General features: G+C 40.2%; 1 protein-coding gene across 3 annotated transcripts in view; it reads right to left on the reverse strand.

Annotated features, from left to right (window-relative positions):
- LOC140559599 (uncharacterized) overlaps positions 1-10,686 on the reverse strand; it is a 30,145-nt gene extending 19,459 nt beyond the window's left edge. For all 3 annotated transcript variants that reach the window (XM_072683144.1, XM_072683143.1, XM_072683142.1), the window contains exon 1: positions 10,537-10,686. In XM_072683144.1, coding sequence (XP_072539245.1) covers positions 10,537-10,630 — 94 coding nt within the window. In that variant the 5' untranslated portion in view covers positions 10,631-10,686. The remainder of the gene's footprint in view (positions 1-10,536) is intronic.
- Between the last annotated feature and the right edge of the window lie 1,303 nt (positions 10,687-11,989).

Genomic DNA, 11,989 nt, shown 5'->3' on the forward strand with positions numbered 1-11,989 from the left:
CATTGGGCCTGGGTGTACTTGTGCTTGATTGGGATGAAAACCTGCAGTCACACCAGCCCTCCAATTGCAGCATTTTCTAATTTCCCCAGAACCTCTCAGGTCATCTGTCTGTTTTGTTCTACATGAAATACTCCAGAATTACTTAATTACTTAAACTTAAACTCTTTATATTAAAATCAATTTAGAGATATGAATGTTTTTGGCTTCTACTGAGGAGTTTCAGTATCTTCATTTTGATGATACATTGAAGATATTTCTTAATGTTTGGAAAATCTCATAGTAATTGCTATGGTTGCTTGAGTAGGAAGCATATTGTCACAGTCATGCAAAAAACTTCTATAATATCTATAAATATAATATATAAATAAAATATATATCTATAATAATCTAAAATAACATTTAAAATATTCCCCAATTTTCTACCTAACGTGGAAGGCCAATTATCCAATCGCCGTTCATGTGAACTTTCCCAATCACTAGAAATGGCAAGCAGCATGACCTGGGATTTGAACCAGCAAAATGGCAACTTTACAGGAGAACGAAAAAGCCTTCTTAACTTTCAATGGAAGTCAATGTTAAACGATTCTATTCCAAGTCATTTTGAGGCATTTCCATTGGTCCATTCATCATGAAATTATGGACAACTGGACAACTGCCAGATTCTAACAATATTAAAAGTAAAAACAGAGATACAAGGTTGTTGGATCACACTTCTGAGCTTCATGTTGTTCTTGGCTAGATTTCCTAATATTACTAACAATCTGTTTCTCTGCTGTTTTTCCCCCTAAAAAAGTCTCGCTCCGACATACACTACCTGTCAAAAGGCTGGGGATTCCTTGCTATATTTCTAGCTCTGAAAGCTGTTTCCGGCTTTTCCTTTTTACGTTGTCACAACTGCCATACTGATGGGACTTACAGAAAATAGTTGTTTTACATTTTCCAGCATTTGGCAGATTCTGTTATCCAGAGTGAATAATATTTTTTGTCACAGAGGAATACCCAAGACCTTTCTTTGGTATACCGTGGTTGAACTCTATACCCTATGGAGGACAGCAGTGTTACCCTCTACCTCAGGGGTGTCCGATCTTGTTTACAAAGGCCTGGCATGACTGCATGTTTTCATTCTAACCAAGCAGGAACACAGCTGTTTCATCAGCTCATTCGTCAAATAACTAATCAGATCTAAATGACTATTAGCACAAAGAGGATTCTTAAAGGGTTGAGCAAGCATCACACTGAACACACACACACATTCATTGTACTAGAGAAGATGATCTTACCACTTTGGAAAACTGCTTTTGGAAAACTGGGCCCAGGTGTGCTGGTGTTTGAATGTAATGAAGGAAACCTGCAGCCACAACAGCCCTCCAAATGCAAAATTTCTCCCATTTTCTCAAAACACAGACTTTTTAGTTTAAAGGGGGTTTAAACCAGGCTTGGACCAAGTTTCCATCTCAGATTTTAATTTTACTATTATTTGTAAAAGGACTATTTGGACAAAATCTGCTGTTAAACATGAAGGAGAGTGTTGTAAAATCTAACCAATGGACAAATAACGTCTATTCTATTGAATTTTAATAATTAAAAACATTGCTTTTTCCTTACCTAACTGGAAAGTAAAGGTGAAAAGTATACACGCCTTTAAAAAACTTTAAAATGGGGGCTGTATGGTATTGAGTTGCCAGTTGTGCCAGTGTGCTATTCAAAGCCAGACTGGGAATGAGAGCATTTTGAAGTATGAACTTTAGTCCTTTAGTGCTGAGCAGTGTTTGAACTGCTGCCAGTGGTTCTTAGAGGTTTCAGTTTCATGCTGGAGGGTTCTGTAGCCGTTAACGTGTATGTAGAGACACACGGGCACACCCATCCCCTCCAAATATCCCCCCCTTGCTACAATTTCATCTCAGCTTATGCATCATGCACAGATTTATCAATATGTGTGGTGGTTATGTGAGTGTAAAGCTGCACTGATGTAACCTTGAAAAGACTTTCCTTGTATGAAAATGCAATTGTTGTTTGTTTGTTCCATGATATGGATAATTTAGAAGCCATTAGATCGCCAACACTCAACTAAAACATGGAAAATACACATAATTACAAACAGTAGTTTAAATATATCTAGATTTCCCATAGACTCTGTGATATAAGGCAGTTCCTTCCTGTGACGTTGACCTCAGTGTTATGGTTTTGGGCCTCTGACTTTATTGTCTGCAGGGCAACATCTGTATACGACTGAGGAATGCCCAGGGAGTGAGAATATCTGTGTTTAGATATTCTGGGTCAACTAGTGATGCCCTCCCCCGACACCACAACTGTGCTCCTTCTAACTTAAGGCCTGAACTCTTTCATTAATCATCTATGATTTACGTCCTTTCTTTTGGTCTGACATTTCTCAAGGACCCCTTTCTTCTCCTGTCCCCCAAATGGCCTTTCTATCTTTCACTCAGCCTGCTCTCTGTCCATCTCTCTTCTATTTATGCTTCATCATTCTTTCTCTCCTGACACTGGTGTCCAGAGACCAGAGAAACAAAAGCAAACACCAGCAGTGGAAGAGAAGTGGAACACAGAAAAAGAGGCCAAACAGCAGCAAAAGGAAGGTGAGATGTAAGAGAACAATCCTGGCATTCTCTTATCAGGACAGAATAGGAATTATTGGAGGCTGTTCTTTCAGTGGAATAGATAAGATATCTAGTCACCACTGTGTCTCACACATGCAGGCACATAACCTGTTAAAAGACCCATAACAGGAAAAACGTTCACACCCCGTGCTGTACTGTCCAGATGTGTAAATTAAACTGAATTATTTTTTTAATTCTCCCAGCCATGCTGCTTTGCAATCAGGGGCCAGGGGCTAGTCCGGTGGAGCTGGGGACCTGGTGCTTTCCTCAGAGTGTGTCATCTGGCTGGCAATGCCACATTGACGGCAGTTCAAAAAAGAAGTGGTGGCTAGTTTCAGCCAGCAGTGGTAGTTGGAGGAGACATGTCTAGCCCTTACTCTCCTAGTGTCAATGGTTATAATGTCACAACCATGAAAATATTTAAATGGACAAATCTCCACACTAACCTTTGGCATTTTTGTTACTCAAGAACAGATATATATATATATATATATATATATATATATATATATATATATATATATATATATATATATATATATAAACAAAGTGCTCTACATGGCTGCCAATCGGAATCGCACACATTTACATATATCTTAAAGAAACACTAAGAAAAATAGCCTGTTTAATATGAGGGGTCTTAGGTCAAAAGGTAAAAACGGGTCCTTTAAAATACTTAATAATAAGATGTCACTGTTGATTTAACTTGGTTTCTAAACAAGAAACTTATCAAAGACTGTCCTGAGCAAGTCTATAACATATCCATAGTGTAAATGTACAGTGCAGACATTAACAGCTGTCATTTGAAAAGACAGGAGTCACTAGCGATTCTGAAAAATACAAAGACAGACAGGGCCCATGTTTTCCATGTGAAAGAGGCTGCACAGATTTCTTTAAAAAATCAACCCACAAAAACGATGAAGCCCAACCCAGCCCGTTACAGGCAAACTCTGCACCTCCACAGGGACCCCATATTCCCTCCCCCTACAGATGTTAGAGTCATTCATCCCTTTTTGGATTTCTTAGTGCAACTCCTCTTTTCCCTCAACTCCGCCGAATTAATCTAAAATCACTGCTATCATTTCTTCATTTTCTTTCAGCCCTCCCAAAGTCCCAGGAGAATTCCTGTTGTGGAATTCTTCAGCAGACCAGGCACCAGGAATGGGGATAGGGTGGATCCCCTTTGGCTCAGGGCCAATGGATGGAAAAAAATGGGGAGGAAAAGAGGAAGAGAAGGAGGGGCTGACCCGCTAATCCTAGAGATGCTTGGTTGAGAGATGTGGTTTTTACAACTCTCACGGCACCAGGCCGCATTCCACATTTCACATCCATGAAGGAACTTTAAATATGTTCTTGCCAGTGTTGGTCAGGTTCGGACATTGTTTCAGGCTCGGGTCAGGTCCGAAAATCCTTTTGGACTTTTTTGAATCTGTGGTTTTGTACCTAATGGAATTTTGGGTGATTAATACATTTATTTGAGTGTTAGCTCTTAAATTTTGGAACTCACTTCCACAATTCTATGATATCTCTTTATTTCTACCTTAAATCTTATCAAAATATTTCTCTTATCTTTTCTTGTGCAAATGTCAGAGAGCACCATTCATTTTTATATTTCTAGTCAAAACAAACATTAAATAAAAGTGTTTAATCTTTTAGGATTAGTTTATTTTCATGTATTTTCATTTGACATTTCCTTCCTTTCTTAGATATCTGACAATCAGAAAAGTTTGAAAGCTTTTAGAGGCTCAGAATAATAAAAGTGGTCTATAATAAAGGTAATAAGTAGTAGGCACACTAATGCTGACATTACACAAAAAACGTTTAATGCAATTTCACTGTCCCAGACAAATGTCGGATTTTTTTTACAATATTTTATTATTTGTTATTTTGTCAATTTTTTATATTTTTTTGTGTCTCGAAACATGTGAAGTCAGCCACTGCTTCTTTTCAAACTGCTGCCGATGCGGCATTGCTGAGCAGCAACACGCTTAGAGGAAAGCGAAGGGTCCCCAGCTCCACCGCACCAGCTAAAAGAGGCTTGTGCCAACCAACATCGCAACAACCCAGAGTGATGAGGGGAGAGAACGTCAGTTGCGCTCTTTCTCACTCTGGCTGCTGATGGCAAAGCTGCATGGCTCGGGATTTGACTTGCAACCCCCTGACCAGTGAGCCACGCAGAGCCCCAAGATCACACGTTGAATATCATAGGGTGTTTTTTGTGTCATGGCTCATGCAAATGGTGAGCTCTCTCCTGTCCCCGTTCATTTAACCAGGGTCATGTCTACATTCTGCTGCGTTTTTTTCTGAACAAACTAGCTTTCTTTAGATGTGAAAGGGGGACAGACTTTAGTCTTCATAAAGTACTTAGCATAAGCTAAGATAATATTTCTGTGTGTATCAATCGATTTAGTTATTAAATCTTATTTTTTTTATTTGTTTTTTGTTTTTCCTTGACAGTAAATTAGCTTTGACTGGAGTAAACTAAGTCAATGAAGGATGGTCTCTTCAGTACTGCATACTGTATATCATGTACTAGTGTTCTGTCTCCTGTTGCACTGGCTGGTGATGGGTGGGTTCAGACAGAATTTTCTCTCAGGTCAGCTTTAATTTCAAAACTCACTGTATCTCTGTTGGTCAAGTTAGGAAAAGTATTTCATCAGGCTATATCTAGATGCAGACCAAAATTCCAGGCCTGTTTAAAGCTCTGCTCCACCATAAAAATAAGTGTGGCGGCTAAAAGCACACTTGTTATGACCTGTGTATTCATACTGGTTGAATTCATCTGTGTCATGAGTGCATTCTCAATCTAAAGCCTGTGCTCCACAGTCAGCCTGCACAAATGAGTCTCCTTCATCTCCTCCAAATTGCTCTGCTCCTGATTACACCCACGCTTTGTTCGGGGGAGAGGTCCTTTCATCATGATGAAAGAGGAGAAAGAGGAACAAAAATATATAAAGGAATAAATAAATAAAACATTCAGAATGAGATACTCATTTCCCTGTTCAACAGAATGACGTGCAGGCAGTGAGAGCAGGGTGTATGAGGGGTGAATTGAGAGCAGGTATTAGGGCAGGCCATTGACTGCACAGCTAAGCCCTGTAATGATTGAGGTTCATGTGCTCATGTTCAGATTCAGATCATGTAACTGAGACACACGGTTTTGCTCTCTAGATTGAATGAAACTATTCTGACTTACACACCAGGGGGGTGTGGATGTAATGTACACTAATACTAATGTATTTTCATTAATGCATGTATTATTCAAAAGGGTTCTTTATAGTGTAGAACCACAATAGAACTGATTCAAAATTGTAATGTAATCCAAAGAAATACTAGATGGAAGTAATGTAATCTGATTATCGCAAGTCCACATAAACCAGATCATGAAATAAATCTCCTGTGTAATATATACTCTTAAAAATGAAGGGTTCCTTGAGTGATGCCATAAAAGAATACTGTATTTTTGTAAAAGTATTTATTAATGAGCAGTTCTCTTACTGAATCAGAACTCTGGTTCAGAACACTGGTTCTACTGTTTGAGAGAAGTACCGTCCCGACTGACTCTGTTGGCCCATCCCCAGCTAAAATGGATATTCTGATTGGTTCTGCTGCTGAGCTTGGCTCTCTGTTACCCCACCCCCAGCTAAAATGGATATTCTGATTGGTTCTGCTGCTGAGCTTGGCTCTCTGTTACCCCACTCCTAGCTGAAATAGAGATTCTGATTGGTTCTGCTGATGAGTTTGACTGTCCTAGCATGTTCTACAAATACTTAATTGCTTGATTAACCTGTCATTTTTGTATATTCACTGCATTGTAAAAAATATTATTAATTACACCTATTCAGAATAGGTTTGGCAAGGAATTTTATCAGTGTTAATATGGATTCATAGTTGAATCAACTAACGTAAGAGGTTTACACCTATAACACTTACATTTACATCTAACCCCCATTCTACCCTACAAGAAACTAGGAGAATACAGGCTCTTTAAGATGTCCAAAATCAGAACCCTATCCAGAATAGTATGTTTTCAATATTGTGACCAGACATTGGCAGTAATGTCAGCATAGGTTATGTTGTAACCATTCAGCAGACAGGGAGGAAAGACCAGAGAATGTAAACAGGGCCTGGGTTGTGTGTCTTTGACGTCAGTACTGTATATCTACAAATCACACCACTGCATCCTCCTACAAGGTTCTGCAAAATTGGCACTCAGTCAAAGAGAGCAGGGTGAAAGGGACAAGGTGGGTTTAGTGATTTGGGAGGCCCTAGGCAAAAGATAGGAATGGGCCCCCTGGATACACATTTTTAAATGAATGAATTCATGCCTACTTTTGCTTAGTGCTAAAACCGCCCCTGGTGACAGAGTACAAGGAGGGCCTGTTTAAAACTGATGGAAGTCCATTTCATCTGTCTGTCTTCTTGTCTTTCTCTGCTGCTGTCGTATTCAAAATGCAAATTAATTCCCATGTTAAAATAAAGCACACTGATGCATGGTATAGAAACCTTCTATCTGTTATTCTACTCCATGCTCTTTTATAGAGCGCCCTGTGGCTCATCTCTGCAGTTAGACGTCCCAGAAGACTAATGGAATTCGAGACGGAAAAACTCAAGTTAAAGGAATGGGTGGTAACCACTAAGCCCCCTGCGACCTCTGACCCGTCCACTCTGTTGGCCCCATTTTGGTAAATGAGAGTGGGCTGCACGCTGATTCCCCTGCAACCGAGAGGACAGCAGACATATGGGGACATGCCTGAATCTTATGTTTGTAATCAGGGTCTTTTCAGAAACAACCCAACGTTTTCCCTCCCTGCCAAACTCCCATTATCAGAAGAATTTGCCTCCCATGTGGGCTATAATGACAATGTCATGGAACCCCAGCCAAAACAGTTCAGGCTGTGTTTTGCTGTTTTGGGGGGAAATGGGTGTATATTTAACTGTAAATGTGCTGTGCATGATAACCCTAGAAGTAATGACATGCTGTGATTAGTACAATAGGAGCATTGAAAGCCCTGTGAAGGACAGTGATCCAGTTGAGTGTTGAGTGTGGAAACTGTGACAATAGATTTGTAATTTAAGATAAATTATGTGACTGATTGGCCAGTGTTCAAGTATAAAAGCTTTAAACAACATATGTTCTTTTCCATACACTGGATCTTCCCAAACTGGTATATGAGGTCATAGATATAGGTTTATGAATTCTTGTGATACAGGAGTTCCACGTTTGGTTCCCTTAAGAACATCTCATTGGATAGTTTAGGCAGAAACGTGTGAGTGTGAAGACCCATTGTCGAGTTTAAAGAACCTCCATGTGATTTAAAAGTCTAATACACTCATCAAAGGTGAGTTCACCAAAGGTCCTCTCCTACAGGCAATGCTCATATATTAAACCATGACAACACAGAAAACCTAAAGCGTGCCTAAATGGTTCTTTGCATAGTTGAATTTTTTTTTCTTCACTATTTTTTTTCCTGCAGTATATGTCCAAATGTTTGTGGACACCTAATAAATGCATTCAGCTACTTTAGGTTGCTCCCATTACACAGCTTGTCTAGTAGAAAAGTACTGCCAATAGAATAGGGCTCTTTGGAGCAGATAAACATGGATCTATTGGCACCATACATAATGCCGACATGGGCTACAGTGGTATAAAGCCCCCTTGCATTTAGCTGTGGAGCAGTTCGAACTGTGTGCTCTGTTCGAACTCTGTGACTATGTGCTCCATCCAATACTTTTGGAATGAGATGGAGAGTTGAGGATGAGCTGGGGTGGTGATCATTACTAATGCTCCAAAATCTAGTAGAAAGCCTTCCTTGGACAGTAGAGACAGTTACAACATTTTTTTGACACTGAGCAGGTGTCTCAATACTTTTGTCCAACTAGTGTAAATAACAACAAAAATGTTTCACTATTGTCAAAGAACCTTTTTAGTATTATATTGAGCCATCATTGCTTGGAGTATATGTAAAGGTTCTTTAACTTTTAAAGGTTTCTTCACACACTCCTTATAGAACCACACATTGTTAATCTACAGCAAGACTTAAAGAACCCTTAGACATTTGGTTGGGGGACATTTGGTTCCACAAGCAATTTACTTTGAATTCAAAGCCTAAAGATTGATGTTTGGCTTCTGAGTTTAGGGTCAGGGTTAGGTTTAGATGCAGCCATAGCGGCACATGTCAGTAATACCCCTGTGTGTGAACAAGTGTGAGAGAGCAAGAGAAAGAAAGCAAAGAGTGAGCGAAAGCAAGGGGTATGGCTGCTTCACATACCACACTACATATTTCATCTCCCTACTCATTTACTTATTGTTTTCCCAAACATATTTAGACGCAGTGCTAAAGCATGCACCACAATGAGATAGCAGCATGCAGATTTTGTGGCTATACCCACAGTTTAAACCGACTTTGTCCTAACTATGAAGCTCCTCCTAACTCCAACCTTACAAATCTCTACCCAGCCCTTTCCTCTTTTGTTCTATCTCTCAGTAGAACCTCAGGCAGGTGATCCAGGGCGGTAGAAAGATGATAATGAGGCTAGGACTGTCTCAAGTGTATAGGCGGATTGTGTTAAGAGCCAAAGAAGAACACATTTGTGGACTCATCGTGGGATCTCGAGGACTGCACTGGAAACCTTTGTTTTCGAAGAAGGATTAGTGTTGTAGACTTGCTATGGGACCTTGAGCACTGCACTAGAAACCCAGGAAACCTCTGTTTTAGAAGAACCATTAGTGTTGTGGACTTGCTTTGGGACCTTGAGGACTGCCTTGGAAACCTCAGTTTTTTTTGAAGAATGATTAGTGTTGTGGCCACCTGGCCCCCAGCTGCTTTGTAAAAGATGATATTGACTGCCAATTCCCAAGCAGTCCCAGCACTGTAGACTTCTTGTTTACAGTTGTCTCCTGCCATTGGTGTATATGGTATCTCCTTACCAAAGTTGTTGAGAATCTAGTGCTCCAACACTACAACTGTGGAACCAGGGCCTGCACGTTGGTGTTCTCTACTAGAGCTCAATATCCTGTTTACACTGCGTCTGACTGGGGAATTGTCCCTATTTCATTCTCTGAGTATCTGCTCTCAGATTACATCATTATGTGGTCCAGCCAGAGGGTGGGAGCCCAAGCGTTTAAATGAGAAACAAACGTTCCCTAGAAAATTGGAAAGGCAAAACACGATCACATGATTTGATAAAAGAGAATTTTAGATTTGAATGAATCTGCAATAAACATTTATCCACATCACTTGACTGCAAGCTGGGAGAACTTTGGGGATTTTTGCCACAACCATCCAGAGAGGGGATGGAGCTTTAGAGCTGTGCTTTGCAGTGTTTAAAACTAGACCACATGTTGCTCTTCTCTTTTGTTGCAGCTTCATAATAGCTTGCACCCACATACACACCCACACTCACTCCCACACAGATCCAGCACAGATCCAGCAACAGCTTCTAGTTGTTAGGGATCTGTGTGTATAAGCATATACATAGACATTCACTCCTAAGCATAAGAGTAACGGTTCCCAAATGGTTCTTGACTTTGGTGTATAGTTCTGGGGTGCAAAGTAAGTGGTAAATTTACATTATATGGTGGTTTCTGAAATCTTTTAAAAAGAAGGTTCTCCTCACTTCTTCACTTGATGCTCTAAATAACCATTTTAGCACCATTTTTGAATGCATGAAGAAAGAATATAACACAATTCAGATATCACCAAAAGAACACAGTTTCCAAAACACTGCTAACTATTTAAAGTATTCCAGACACAACAAAAAAGAGTGCCCCAAAACATGTAACGGTTTTGAAAGTGGAGGGGGGGAAACTTTTGAATGCAGCCTCAGTTCACCTACATGACCCCACCCCCTTCATTCCCGGCACAGTCACACAACTGGACTGCACGAGCCACATGTAGAACAAACAAAAGCCCCTCACCTTGGAAAAAGACGGCACAGATGACTGAAGCCAGAGCCAGAACGCAGCAGAAGTTTCTCATTTTTAAGGACATTAACTGTTCCATCTTGAGCATGTGTGATAAAGCTCATGCAATACTGGAGTATGGGTGTGTGTGAGGTTTGGGTTCCCTCAGAGTGGCACTGTGAGAATAAAGCAATGCTTGTGTGCTCTGGCTGCTTTATACACCCCCACCCCCCAGCTGCCCCAACACACACACACCTCCTTCCCTCACTGCTTACTTTAACCCTTCCCCTCTGTGCCCCCTCCCCACTGAGCGCGAATCATGAAGCAGAGCGAGATAGTATGTGTGTGTGTGTGTGTGTGTGTGTGTGTTTGCCTTCATTCCAGCACAAGTATGTCTTGACTTTTTAAGAAACCTACAATAAAACTATGAACTGCAATAAAACGGGACAAGCTGGAGTAGCTGTACAAGAGTCTAAGGCCAACATGCCAAAACCCAAACATCAGCTAGAACGGTATAAAGCCCCCAGCACTGGACTGTGGAGCAGTGGAACTGTGTTCTCTGATGTGATGGAGCTCCTTCTGACCTTATAAGGATGAGTTTCAGGAGTGGTTGTGACCCAGAACTAGCCATTCAACAGCAGTACCTGACCTCTGTAATGCTTTTGTGACTGCATGCAATCAGAGTTCCAAAGTTCCAACTCTCAGTGGAAACCCTACCCTAAGGAGTCGATGCTGATACCACAGCAAACGCTGATTTCAGCAGAAATTCGGAATGAGCTGGTGTCTATAAACTTTCAGACACTACAAAAAAGAGATTGTGTGTGAGAGTGCAACTAAGGGTCCTTTGAGTGATGCCATAGAAGAGCCATTTTCTGATTCCATAAAGAAACATCAGAGTTCTTCATATAAAGACCTCTCGTTCACACAATTGTTATTTATACAACAATGAGTGGTTCCTCTATGGCATCACTCAAAAAACCCCTTGTAGCACCTAAATGATTAAGAGACACCCTCAAAAATAAAGGTGCCTCAAATGGTTCTTTGAGGGACGCCATAGAATAATTTGTAGGTTTCCTTTAAGAACCATGGTTGTAACAGAGATGTGTGAGTGTAAAGAACCTTTACATCAAATGATGGTTTATCTCTTTTACAAACATGGTGGTTCTTCTATGGTATCGCTCAAATAACCATTTGAAGCACATTTATTTTTAAGGGTGTGTATAGACTCTTGCAACCATCTGGTTACACTGGTTACACTACTTCCCCAAATGTCCTTTTATATTACATTTAATTAAAATCACATGACAATCTATTTTCCATCATCGTTATTCCAGCTACAGCTATCACTTAATAAAGGGTCATACACTGAAATGCAAAAAAAGAGTACAATCAATCAATAACCAGCTGTTTTACCAAACCTAAAAAATGTTTTAAAAACCATATTAATAACTAATGCACAAATACATGC

The sequence above is a fragment of the Salminus brasiliensis genome, chromosome 7, assembly GCF_030463535.1.
Source record: "Salminus brasiliensis chromosome 7, fSalBra1.hap2, whole genome shotgun sequence".
NCBI classification, from domain to species: Eukaryota; Metazoa; Chordata; class Actinopteri; order Characiformes; family Bryconidae; genus Salminus; species Salminus brasiliensis.